Source organism: Mesitornis unicolor, unplaced genomic scaffold (assembly GCF_000695765.1).
Source record: "Mesitornis unicolor isolate BGI_N332 unplaced genomic scaffold, ASM69576v1 scaffold14758, whole genome shotgun sequence".
Taxonomy (NCBI): Eukaryota; Metazoa; Chordata; class Aves; order Mesitornithiformes; family Mesitornithidae; genus Mesitornis; species Mesitornis unicolor.
In genome coordinates, this window is record NW_010202661.1 from 90,807 (window position 1) to 104,509 (window position 13,703).

Here is a 13,703-nt window from a genome sequence, read left to right on the forward strand (position 1 = left end):
ATGATTTCCTCAGATTCCTGCAGAGACCAGCCATTACTGTGTGGGTGTTGAATGGTGGCAAAGTAAAAGAAAAAAAAAAATACAGCCAATGCAGTTAGAAGAAAGATGCTGATAATGGTTTAAGCACAAAGAAAGGATATTCTCTTGAAATAGAAAGACAGGAGATGTAGATAATAATTGAATGCTTTGGTTTCTTACCGTGATGGGTGTTGTGTTGTAGGACACGGGAAGAACAGAAGGCAGAGCATGCTTTTTTAAAGCGGAGGATGCAGATCAAGCCCAAGCCTGTCCTGTCAGTGAGGACTCGGATCTGAAGGCAGTGCTCTCTGTTGGTGGACTTGGAATCGCAGTTTGTCTACACTGTCCTCTTCACAGTGGAGTCTTTTTATTTCCAACCTGCAGATTATGTTTTTATATTTGTTGTCACAGTGTGACAATTTTTTGTACAGTTGGTTTTAAGGTCTCCTCTGCCACTAGAGCCAGTAGGTTACAGCTGTTGATGTAACTGTAGCTGCAATTTTTGTGCAGGACTGAGAAACACAGTGCATTATTTATTGCGGAATCATTGCTGCTAAATAACTACTGTCTGTATAGGTAACACAACAGTTCCATGCCTGAAGAAGTTGCAATGGCTTTATAATATGTGAATGCATCTGTTTCTCTTCATAAAATGTTCTACTGCTGCGGGGTTTTTTTGTATTTCTTAAACTGCAGTGTTTCCTGGAATGTAAACATAGCTTTGCTTGGCTATAGGTGAACCATCTTTATTGCTCTAAGTTCATGGCACTTAATTCCTTATTTAACATTGGAAGTGTGTGTTGAAATAGTTGAAAAGTTATAATGCATATTATGTTTTGAAAAGCACACGATGTGGAAGTTGATTGAAACAAGTGAACAGTAACAATTATTTGCTCTCGGATCCTTTGTTAGTTATCGAGAAATTAGAGCATGGACACTGGATGATAAATTCTTGTCAGGCTTACTCCAGCATAAGATATTTGCACATTGTGGTGCATATGGAGCCTGCAGAAGCAATGACTTTTTTTACCTTGTTTTTAACTTAGAAATACAAATAGTAAAAAGGTGATTCATAATACATTGGACCTTGGCTTACTTCTGAAATTTAGAGTTTCATTACAGAGGAACAGGACAACTAATGACAAGGACATGGGAACGATGTCACGCTTTTCCCACCTTGTTGCTCTCCTGTTTGTGCATTATTCACTTGAAATCAACTGGAAAGAGGCAAGTTTGTACTTGAGAAGAACTCACTATGCTACAGAGCTTTTACAATGGGAACTTAGAGAGTTTTTCAGATCTTAGATGTTATCTGTTTACCAGAGATAGTAAACATGTTACTACTATGCTTATGCATCTCAGTGAGTATCATAAGTACACCCTTGGTGATGGTTACAGTATTTTTAAGCATTTGTGTTCACCTTTATGAACCTATTTGTTTAGTGCATCTTAAAGACTGTAAATCTTTATTGGTATATTTTGAAATGGTCATGTAAATCTTTGGCTGGTATATCATGAAAATAGTCATAGGTAACTTAATTTTTCCTGACATTCACTGTAAAACATTCAGGGGTCCTACCATTTCTGTTCAGGAAATCTTGTAGTTTATTGTTATTTAACAGTATTAAGTGAATTTTTGTATATTTCATTTTAACTTTATTTGTGAATAGTGATTGTGGCATGTTTGGGGGTGTTTTATTAATATTTCATTGATACTGGTAAATTTGAATTGGGATTCTTTTTTTTTATTATTATTTTCTGGAAGAGAGAAACTCATGTGTAATGGTGACTATTGGACCACTACTGCTTTTCAGCATTTGTAAACCGGTTTTACGTTAAATCTTGTAGACCTAACAAACTGCTGTTATTTCTAACTGACCGACCTGTATTAATATTGTACTTTTGAAAGTATAAATATTATGTGGAATTCTTTGGTTCTGTTTTGAGATTTATAACCACAAGGGCCCTGTGTTGTTAAAAATGCAGACTCTGAACTTGGGGTTCTTGGGGCATTGTTGGAAACCTTTGGCTAGATCTGCGTCTTGGGGGTTTTCCTTTCGGCCGCAGCTTAGTTGGCGCAAGGCAGGAGCAGCGGCAGTGAAAGTCACCGTGACTCATCCGGGGCTGAGGCGTTCGGGGTCTTGTCGTAACGTGGTTCGTAGTCTGAGTGTGAGCAAGCGAGTCCTGTGTGCGGCTCGGCGTCAGAAGCCTTGCCTAGGTCCAGGAGGGTGATTTGTGTCTCGGGTACGCGCGCGTCTCCCACCGCTACCAGCGGGAGCGTTGTGTGTGTGTCAGAGGCAGATTTGGCACTGGTGGAAAAAAACCTTTGTCCTGAAATAGTCGTTATATATTTTTTTATAGTTGCTATGGATCCGATCTAGATTTTATACTGATTAACTTTGTAGGAAATACGTTGTAGAGGTGATGGTCTTGAAGGGAGAAGTGTCCGGAAAACATCTTTTTTTACAAAAGTAGCGAAGATAGAGAGTAAATGTTCACTGTGGGTAAATGTGGGGTTTAGCATTTCTAGAACAGTAATATTTTATAGGTGATAAAAAAAGAACAAAGTAATAATGTGAGACTAATGAGTAAAGGACTTAAAGGTTTAACTGGTAAAATGAAGTGCATTAACAAATTTGGAAAGGGATCAGCTGCAGCTAACAAAAGGAGGTTTCCATTTTGAGTAGAGATTCGGCTTTTTTGTTACAGGTGAAAAAGATCCTTCATAAAATTAAAGCACTCTGTTTATAAAGACTTTTTTTCTAAGGACTTGCAAGTGAATCAGTTTGCTTCATCGGGAGGTAGCTTTAAAGAGTGTTTTTCTTAAGAGACCTGGCATCTGTGGTCAAGGCAGGTTTGTTGGTTGGGTTTTTTAATTGACTGTAGTTGAACTTCCTGCATCAGCAGAGGCAGTTCTGTGGCAGCTGCCTGTTTGGGGCATTGGTCAGCGAGCCTGAAGTCATGGGCATTTCTCTGATACCCTTCTTGCTCAGTTCAGTGTTTTGCCTCCTGTCTGACAGCATCAGGTACAGCAGGCTTGGTCTCGCTATCCCCAAGAACTGTAGGGAGTGTTGGCCTTTTCGGGAGAAGACCTCAGCTGTGCTGAAAACCAAGCAGATAGTCGCTAAAAACAGATGACTTTCCAGGTTCAGTGTGACAGCCTTTGCTTGAAGATGAGTTAATGAGAAATGGCCTGCAAGTTGTTGCTGGGTTTAAGTATTTTTAAAAGATACCTGGTGTATTCCATCTCCTGCAGGGTGGGAAAGCCAGGGTGCGTGTCCAGGTACGTGTAGGGCTAAGGTGGGCTTGAAGACAGGAGAGAGGCAGGTGGGGATGAGGATGGTGCACATGGAGGTGAAGGCTGAAGGGGGCAGAGGGTGGGTGGAGGACAGGGACCGACAGGGCAGGACAGGGGGCGATGGCAGGGGCACAGCGGCTGCCCTGTAGTGCTCAGCAATGCTCCAAGGGAACACGCATCTCAACACGGCCGTGTGATGTTTGTGCTGCTTTACCACAGCGCTCAGTAGCCAGAGTGTATCCCTGAATTCGGCGGTAAAAGCTAAAATAAACAATTATTGAAGAATCCACATGCTTTGTATCTGCAAATCATTTGAAAAACTGCAAGGTAGCGTTCGTTGGGCTGCTTGCTTGTTGTTTACGCATGAGTTTGTCGGTTTAATAAAGGTACATTGTTGCTGCTCTGCAATGTTAAAATGGAATTAAGATTAAGAATACATTGGGTTGTTGAGGACAAAATGTATGAAAGGTATGTTGTAAATATCCCCAAGCTGAGTATTATAAACCCAGGAAATACCCAGAATTAAGGTCATATTTGAAAGAAATCCAAACAAATTAGGGTATGGAAATGCCCAGCTGTAGCCTATAGTGACACTGAAGATAACACAGAACTCACCTTATCTGTGACAATGTGGGGCCACAGGCATTTGGTGGTTTTATCAGGGCACTGAGGGGCAGAGCTGAAACAATGTGTGCACCTTGTTAGCACATTTCAAAACCTTTTCTCCCTTAGTAAAGTTTGGCTTTGAAACAAATGCAACGTTTCTATGAGTTTTCTTAAATTTTGGGAGCAACTTGAATGCTTACTTTGGTAAGCATCTGGGTTTATTTTTTCCATTTCAGAGACTAGGCTGTTAGAGATTTAATGCCACTCCTTGGCCTATACGTGGGTCAGCAACATCTGTGTATTTCACCAACATCCATGTCAGACCAATGTAAGAGATTGACAGGTATAGATTATAAAACGTAGAGGCAGCACTGTCCAAGTGTTTGGCTGATTGGTACATTGTAAGGTAAGCTCTGGCTGTACAGGTTGGATGATTTTGGAAAGTGTAAAAGCCAAGTAGGTACGTGGGCTTTGTAATGGATACCACACAGCCTTTTCATCTGGGGAGTTTCCGTGCACAGAAGTCAAACCCTTGCTCAAGGCCACAGTGGAAATTGGTGGTGTCAAGGCTGGGATTAGTGGTTAGATAGGCTAGGTTATTTTTTGTGTCTTTTGTGTGTGATTTCCGCTGGGCTGGACTGCATCTCTCATTAACTGAAAAAAAAAAGATTGATGTCAGCGGAAAAATGTGTGCATTACAATTTTCCATGACTTTGACATGTTCTCTAAAAATCCCTTAACTCATTTAAGTTCTGTCATTTTTGAGCCAGCTTAAGCTGTGAACGCATACAAGCACACGCACATACTCACTGATGTACGTAACCGCTTACTTTGTTGTCTGGGCTGCATCCTCCAAAGTCACTTAAGAAGCAGGCCCTGCCGGAGCAGACTGCTTTTATGGTCCTGCTAATGAAACAGGAGCCTCGTCCAGCTCGGGTGCCAGAACTTGAAATGGATTTTTCCCCAGGGAGCTGTGAAGTTCCTTCATGTGGTGCAATGGGATCTCCTTGCTGATGGAAAGGCCATCGCTGCCGACTGCAAACTGGGGGACTTGCCTGCGCCCCCTCCAGTGCTTCCCTCCTGGCAGCTCCTCCTCTTTCACACCCTGAGCTTGTTTTAGCAAAGGTGCTTTTTTTGCCCTCTGCCACATCCTTTTCCTTAATTTATAGGAGGCAGCAGCTGGCCTGGAGCCATGGTAGGAATAATTAAGGTTAATAATAAGGTTTATCCATTCAAATTTGCAGAGTGAACACGAACTGATGGGAATCTTTCAAGGAAAAACACCCAACATATCCTGGAGTGCTCTCCTCTAGGATGCTTTTCTGCCAATACCCATCCCCACCCGAGGCAGGCCATGATGCTGATTGCTCCAGAGTCCTTGCCTGAAGTCTGTTCTCCTTTGTTCACTGAAATAAATTTATACTTCTCCTTGCTAATGCTGTCAATCTCTTTGCCCTCAAGAAATAGGTTTGCACTCCATCTGTGTCGGCAGAGCACTGGTGTATTAAGTGGTAAGAGCAGTTACAGTTTGGGGCTAAAAGGGATTTCAAAAGTTGTAGTTTTCTGATGACTTCAGAGAGGTTTGCTTACATCCGAGTGGCCCATGTTCATCCCACAGGACACAGAGACAGCCTTGAGATCAGAAGGGAGCAGCGATGGCCTTACCTAAAAGACTGCCTGTAGTTACTGTGGCTGGTCTAGATTAATTTGGTGGCCGTGATGGCTTCTAAAGGTGCTTCCTGTAGGCCTTGGGTCACACACCTCTTAATGCAGAGACTTGTTCTGTTAAAACAAAATGCCATAATCTGTTTTCAAGGACCAGCTCCCCTTTCAGCATCTTGTCATCTCGCTGATGAAGTTCATTACTTCTTTGGTAGGCATTTCCAGATTGGCAGGCGCCTGTCTGATGAGACTGGTGTTATTCAGACAAAACAAATTGTTCTTTGTTGACGTAATGGGCAGGAGTCAAATCTTTCTTTTTCTTTACTTTGTCATCGCCTATCACTTTTTTTTTTGCCCCACCTTGGAAGTTTTGTGTAGAACCAAAGCCACTTACATGTGGCAGGGCAGAAGATGTGTGCAGCCTCTTGGCCCTGCCAGTGGATACTTGCCTTTCTGGAAAACAAATAAACAAAAAACCCAATATAAAGGTAAGCCAAAAATAGCCCAATCGTGCAGAGAGCCTATACAACACTGAAAACTTGTTTGTGTGTTGCTGAAGCATGAATAAAGTGTGACTCTACCCAGAAAATCCCTGAAGTGTGATCACATTGCAGGCACTGCCCAGAATACTGAGAACAACTCCAGTCTTGTTCCCGGGATTGGTGTCTCGCCTCTCCACGTCACAGAAATATTGATGCTTTCACTGTGTTTATTTTACAAACGTTTATTTGATTTTTCTCTACAGTTAAAAAGATACCTGTTAATAAAATTCAAGAGAAAATTACCAGTGTATTTTATTCTAAGCATAAGGTGTAATAATCTAGTGTTTTAGGTAAAGTGTTAGACTTGAGGGGCTGGACTTCATTTGTATAAATATTTCATTTTGTCCACGGTAGGAAGATTTTTTTGTCCCACAGAAGTGACCAATTTGGAAGGCAGATTTCATTTTGACAACCTACTTTATTTTAATTGGAAAGTCAACTGGCAAAAGAAGGTGTGTTCTATTGTTCTTTTTCATCCTCTGAAAGAGGAGAAAACAGCGCTACTTTCGTGTTTCTCAGTGTCTTCCATTAAGTTTTATTGGATTTTCTGGGATCCTTTGCAATAGTGTGTTGGAATAGATTTTTGTCCCAGGATTGCTATTTTCTGCTACCTTTAAAAGGAAAGCAGAGTCACTCAAGGGGTAGGGGATAGGAGGGGAGGTGTGTCTGTGTGTATTGACATGCGTTGAGCCTTTTGGAGAGAAAAAATTCTGCCTAATTAATAGTAAAACCTTGGAAGAAACCAAGTCATGAGAATCTGGATGCTTTTTCTTTTCAGAATCTCCTCTGTGTCGCACACTCTCTCCTCTCACGTTCATCCAGGTTTTTTGCAGCATGGTATTCAATACTGCTTATTAAGTCAAAATTAAGTACAACATTTTCATGAGTTTTTATCGTTACTTTTTAAACTCGTGGTGACAAACACTTCATCGCTGTGCCTTGTTCTCCCAGTGGCTGCACTGGCGTGCACGAGGCGAGACTTTCCTGAAGTAGGCGTTCATACTTATTTAAAAATGAGACACGCGTTGGCTCTAGAGTGTGAATAATTCCCTCTTTTGACTCAGGTACTGAAAAACACTCCGTGTACCTGGGGGAATCCATTGAGCAAGAAATGTCTGACCTGCAAGCCCTTGTGATTTATCTCCCCTAGACCAGTCAATCCCCATCAGTTCGTGCTGCCTTTTCTGATTTTACTCTCTATAAAATTTCCCTTCGCCCTTACATTTTGCATAGGTTCATCTTCTGCTTTTGACTCCTCTTGGAGCTCTGAAAAGGCTGAATTAAGTGAATGACTTCCCCCGCATTTCGTTCTTTTTCCTTACATCTTGCTGTGTTTATCAGCACTGGTGCTTCATGCAGATAACAGCAGTGGTTTACCCCCTTAATGACTGCGAGTGAAATGGAGGAGTCATTTTTGGTTGTGCAACCTAGGAGCCTGAGGAAAATCCCTGCTGTCTGTCATCAGTCTACCTCTGCCCCAAAAATGGCTTTTCGACATCAGAACTGCATTAATAAAATGTTTATTTAGCACCTTTCAGGTTGAAGGATCCAAAAGCACTTTACAATTAACTACACACATCATCACTGAAGCGCATCCAAGCAGAAAATCAGCAGACAATTCACTGCATAAATTTCAAAAAGAACAGACTTTTGGCCAGAAAGCAAAGTAGAAGCTCTAATGACCTGCAGCAAACAGGACTCTGATTTTTGGTGTGGTTTTTGGAAGTCTCATCTGAAAAACCTACGTGGTAAAGCTGCGCTCAACTCGATTTAGCCACCTCAGAAAACCGAAGATTTGCATCAGCCCTGCCAAGATTAGAATCTGTGGTGCCAGGGAGTCTGGCCTAATCCTAACCTGGCATTTAGATGACTCATCTCTCACCTCAAGGTAGAGGACATACCCAGGAAGTTCAAGTTGCGAGGATACAGTAACACAGTGCTGGTTTTTAATTCAAAATTCAGATGTTTGTACATGAATAAACATCTCGCACGTACAGTTATGCCTCTTGATGAGCACCAGGCATTCGTTTACGGTCCTGTCACTCTTCCAGCTTTGGGGGAAGGGGAAATGCGACCTCCTGAGCTTTAGGAGCTCGAATGATCTTTCCAGTGAAACGGTAGAAGGCACTTGGCACGACTGAACAGAGCACCTGGAAATTCGCTGTTGGGAATGACCCCGGGAGGACAGAGACACCCACAGTCTTTCCAGCTGCGATGCTGACAGTTCATCAGAAGTATAGGCCAAATATGAACTCTGAGCAATGTCTCCTTTTCTCCAAAAGTATTCTCAAATGCTGGCAATGTCTCGTGAATCCACACAGCCCTGTTCCTCCTTGTGGCAACTCCACAAAAGAACCTGGGCATGAATGTGTAAATGTGGCTTTGTGACTCCTCAGTGCCTCTCCTGACTGTAACGTCGGTCACGTTTTTTAACTTCAGCAAAGAAACATTATAAGGCGATTTTTATACAATTTGAAAGCACTTAATACAAAGTTACATGAATACACTGCATCATATGGCCTATCCGTGGAGAAAATACTGAAATACTACCATAGGGCTGTTCAGTACTAGTTTTGTCTTTCAACTTTTCATCTTAATACTAGAAAATATATAAATCATTTACATGACATTATGCAAAAGAAGGCACAGCCGGTTATAGTTTACACAAGCACAATGCATAATATGCAGAAAAGGGGATTAAAAAGAAGCTTCACATCCTTATTAGATACACTGTTGCAATTCATTAAGAAAAGTACTTCATCGACAACAGAAGTGTTCAACACTTGAGAGCTATGATATAAAAAAAATTATAATTCATTTAATGCAAAACAGATTTATATATACTTTTATATATAAACACTGTTTAAAAATGCTAACATAATAAAAGTAGATTATCCATGTAATGAAAAGTGCAAACCAAAGTAACAGAGGGTTTCACAATGTCCTTCTCATGACACAGGAAAAAAAACGAGCCCATAGGAATGAAGTGTTAAATCCACCAAAAAGTCCTTGGCGTGATGAGGCGTCATCAGGATTTCTGGGCGTTCGGAGAAAGCAGGACTGGGGAGGAGGCTCCGTCCAGGCTGGGGAGTGGCACTGGAATGTGACCATTGAGCAGGGTTGGAAACTGCAAGAGGCCAAAAGGTAAAAATTACTCCTTATCTCACAGCGACCAGCCCAGAAGCACACACGCGCTTGGCGTTAGCAACCGACTCCAGATGTTTCAAGACTTCTCGTTTCCATGCAGAAAGATACGTACCGAATGCCTGCATCAGCCATTAGGAATGTAACAGAGGACGAAAGCTGAATAATTCATATACATACGGGGATGTGGGAATCTATCATTGGCTGTATTTTATCTAAAAGTTCACAGAGCAATACAGCTGTCATCACCCTGCGAAAGTGAACATGTTTTTCAAGCTACCAAATACTAATTAACTGCCATGGTTTTCATCTGCCCTTCATAAAAGCTAAGCAGGATAGAGCTTTGCAAAAGTGAAAGTTGAGACATAGTTTTAGTGCAGAAAAAGGTACAATTGTGAATACAAAACTGGGGAAAATGACTCTTAAGTAATTAGTTTCTCTCTGTATTCACTAAGGAACCATAAGCCAGGTATGCCGGATCATTCAACACGTGAAGCAGAATACATTGTGATTTAGCATTAACCACCTACTGCTGAAATACTGTGCACAAAATACTAATCCAACTATAAGCAGTGTATTCCTAGGCCATGACAGCATCCTGGCTGTAACTTGGCTGCACTGACGTGTAGTGACTCCTAGCACCTGACCTGAGCAAAGCCCAGCAGGTAGGTGAACAGACCTGCTACGGCACGAGGTGGGAGCGATCCCAGCAGCAGATCCCGATCAGGCCTCCAGGCCCAGTTCCACACACACAGCACTCGGTTTCTACTGGTTTGAGAGAGACAGAGCCAATAACAGAGCTCCCAACTCGGAGCGTATGGTGTATTTTTAGCCCTTATGAGACCCGTCCTTCAGCAGCCGACAGTGGTGTAATCAACATCTGCATGTGCGTATCAGCTGCCGATAACAGGACTGCTCTTCCACCGAGGTGTTAGTTAATGATATTTGTATCCCAACACTCGGTTGAAAATCACACCAAGGGAAGCTGGCACCACACTCCCGAGGTGGCCGGGACTGGCTGATACTTCTGTTTTAACCAAATCTCAGGAAATGTTTCCATCGCTTCTGCCAAGATTCCATAAAACACGGAACTTGATAACAAGCTCTTGCTTTTCTAGTCCAGGTTTCTCCAGTGAGACATGTAAATTACATTCATTGGATTTCTAAAGCGAAGAGAAAGAGGGCTGTGTGATCTTTGGAGGCGACTGGTGTGCTGGCACTATGGCGTGAGATACAAACAATGCTCATGTCACGATTTTGTCCTTCCCCTGCGCTCCACCCCAGCCCAGCTCTCTTGTTCTTCTTCCTGCTGTCTCTGTAGGCCCTGGGTCTGGGACAATGCTCTTTATTCATGCCCCTCCATACAGTGGGGATCTGGGACTTGACTATGCCTCTCACTGTTACCATCTATACTGTAGTAACAAAGAAAATACTCTTAATTTAGCACTTAATTCAAGCTAACTTCACTCCTTAAGTCTGGCTGCATTTTCTTGTATTAACCAATTCTGTGTAAGTCTCTCGTTCTCGTTGTTCCAGTTATGTGGTAATTTGAAACTAATGATGAAACTTCAAAATAAGTTTAATTACACAGCAGAGTGACTTCAAAGGGAAGACTTTCCAGGCAGGTCAATATATCAAGGTAAACTGTGTGAAAGGAAACTGCAGATTTCAGTGATGCTCCACATAGCCTGGAAGGGCGTATAGGTGTAGGGGTGTGGGAGTTGCTTACACCTTATAAATACCGAAGGAGATTTTTTTTACAAGTTAGTAAGCATCTACGTGCTGTGTGAGGGAGTATGCATGTAGCTGTGTCCAGCAGTGCCACAACAGGCTCCTCCTGGTTCTTTAAAGGAGGGACCGTGCTTTCCCATAGGCTTACTCTGGGCTTAGTGGGACCATGGATGTGGATGGCTCCCATCCTGTCCTTGTACTCTACAAAGACCAGGAACTGTGGGCAGTGCCAAGCACAGTGCTGCTGTGAAAAGCAGCACAATCCTAAAAGCAAAAGAAATATGGGAAACCATCTCTCCTCCGTGCACACCAGCAGGCAGGTGGCTGCAGAGCTGCCTTGGCCTCCAGCTGCTGGTGGGATTTTGCCTCCTTCAATGACGACCTAATATTCTTCCAGCTCCCAGTGCGGATGATCAGGTGACAGCAAAAGCAGCTGCAGCTCTTGTCTCCATCCCCTGACCAGCTGCATGGAGCATGGGCTGGCTGCTGCAGGCGGCCCTGGGAGAGCTCTGCCCCAACGCCTCCGCAGGCCGAGCCAGCAGCTCTTAGTGGGGTTGGCCAGGCTTCATCTGCGGTTGTCGTTTCCGATTTGGCTGTTAAAATAAAGCTTCGTGCTGTACAGACTTGCCACTGTGACCTTTGCCTGAATCAAACATCGATTAAAAGGCCCTTTGGGGCTCTCAGAAGGGAGACAGCCGAGGCCACTCTACACTTCCAGTTCCCGCAGGGGGTGGCCAGTCTTTGTCCCTACAAGCTCATTCCAGGCTGTGGTGCAGACACTTCCCTCCCAAATGCAATATCTGGCTGTTCTTAACCACATGTGGAAAACTGTGAAGCCCCGTAATCGTTATTTGCCTCAGACAGCCACTGTGAAAAGGCACTGAACAGAGACAGATGTTGCCAAAGAAGGAATGTGGGCTGATGTGCTGTGCAAACAGAAGACCTTGAGAAGCAGCAAAGCGTGAGGAGTTGATAAGGTTGGGTGTGGGAGATGAGAGGGCATCCCAAGGAGCTGGAACAGCCCTCTCCCAAAACCTCTCGCTCTTCAACAACCACAAAATGACCTTTTGCTTCATTGTCAGCCAAATGCAAATAACAGGTGACACCCATGAATATGGAAATGAGGATTAATGAGTACATGCGTCGCATGTAGAGGCATGGCTGTGTATTATGACCGCATGTAAGGGTATACCCTTCCTGTGTCACTGACTGACCAGGTAACACAAATGTGGAAGCATAAAAGACACCTCCAGCTGAAGCCACATGCATTCGCCATCAGTTTCTTACAGGGACATCACAGGAACCAAGGGTGATGACCATTCCCCTCCTGTTTTTTTTTCCTTCCTTCTTTTCTCTCTGTTCCCTTTCTCTTTTCTCTCATTGTCTTTTCTTGAAGCCTTGGGCCAGGTATTTGCCATCGTATGCCTTACAATCTCATATTTAGCTAAAATCAGGGTTGTTACATCTTTTGCCAAGACTTTTGTAGACTGTACTTGCCAGTAATCAGTAGGAGACATTTTTAAGCTTGCCGTGTCTTGCATTCCGAGCCAGAGCTGTCACACAACTTGGTTTCGCCACAGTAGCAGTTGAGACAAAAACTATGGTCCAACAGAGTAAAATTAATTTATCTGAAACACAAATAAGGAGCCCTAGGGCTCCATGCTCATCTGTCCCACTGGAGGTAGAAGGATTTACTACCACAGTGAGGACCACACCAGCCCTGGAGTTGGGGTCTCCCTGAGGGTTCAGAGACTGACACAGCATCCCTGTCTGGCAGCAGCCCCATCCTGTGTTAGTGGTGGTCCTCCACAGCAGTCACAAAGTTAATTCCAGGGGCGTCCCCTGCATTTTTCAGCTGCTCAGATGACCACCAGCTTCTTGTGCTTCTTGCCAATCAGCTGCTCAGCAGAATTTCTTCCATGACTTACTGAATCAGCTGTTTTGCAGCAGCTACAGCTGGAGCTGCTAATGCCATCCCCACCACCTTCTTCCTAAGCCTCAAGCAAATGCTGCAGCTGAGTGCTGTGACCATCGTGGTTTACTTAATAACTTCTGTATTTACCAGATCTCTATAAAACTTTGCTATTTTTTTTACTCTCTCAATACCCATGAGGGAGAGGGGACAGTGCTGCCTTTCTCCTGTCACATACAAGGAGGTGATGTTCAGAGGTTGAGGACACACGGACAGTTTGCAGACCTGGAAATGGAGCCTTCAGGTTCAGAGTGCCCTTACTGTAAATACAGCTATGCCTTGTCTTCCTGAGGGAGAAGCAGCTCATTAAGACGTAAGGATGAACCTACATCCACCTCGCTGTCCAAGACCCAACCTGGTCGTGGTTCTTCCAGAGTCCATGTTCCACCACTCTCCTGGATGGTCCCTGACTTGTCTGCACTCTCTTCCTGAAGCTCTCAGGGCTCAGTTACCTACTCTTACTGGGGTCCAGCATTTATTTCTGTTTCCTTCATGCAATGTCTGTGCTTGCTGCAGCAGACACTGCCCTGTAGGTTCTGAATGTGCTGTCAAGGGTTTAAAGAGGGTACAAGGAAGTAGGCCTCTCTTCAAAAGTGCCTGCTAACTCCTGTATTTTCTTAAACTATTTGCAAAGCTCCAGATTGATGTGAGGAGATGCTCCCCTGCTGTCCCTTTCACACGTGTGCTTTCAGAAATGAAACCTGTGCATTGGAAAGACCTACCTGGAAGA

The 13,703-nt window shown here is 43.5% G+C and overlaps 2 protein-coding genes across 6 annotated transcripts in view; one reads left to right on the plus strand and one right to left on the minus strand.

The window, feature by feature from the left end:
• The window catches only part of CDK17 (cyclin-dependent kinase 17), a 53,873-nt gene extending 51,873 nt beyond the window's left edge, over positions 1 to 2,000 (plus strand). For all 4 annotated transcript variants that reach the window (XM_010190469.1, XM_010190471.1, XM_010190472.1 and 1 more), the window contains one exon: positions 221 to 2,000. In XM_010190469.1, coding sequence (XP_010188771.1) covers positions 221 to 258 — 38 coding nt within the window. In that variant the 3' untranslated portion in view covers positions 259 to 2,000. The remainder of the gene's footprint in view (positions 1 to 220) is intronic.
• A 6,710-nt stretch (positions 2,001 to 8,710) lies between these two features.
• Positions 8,711 to 13,703, minus strand: part of ELK3 (ELK3, ETS-domain protein (SRF accessory protein 2)) — a 21,303-nt gene continuing 16,310 nt past the window's right edge. The window contains exons 3-4 of one of the 2 annotated variants that reach the window (XM_010190474.1): positions 13,696 to 13,703; positions 9,155 to 9,253 (exon numbers count right to left, since the gene is read on the minus strand). The exon at positions 13,696 to 13,703 is cut by the window's right edge and continues 130 nt beyond it. In XM_010190474.1, coding sequence (XP_010188776.1) covers positions 9,155 to 9,253; positions 13,696 to 13,703 — 107 coding nt within the window. Of the gene's footprint in view, positions 9,274 to 13,695 lie in introns of both variants that reach the window. The other variant, XM_010190475.1, reaches the window with a different exon arrangement.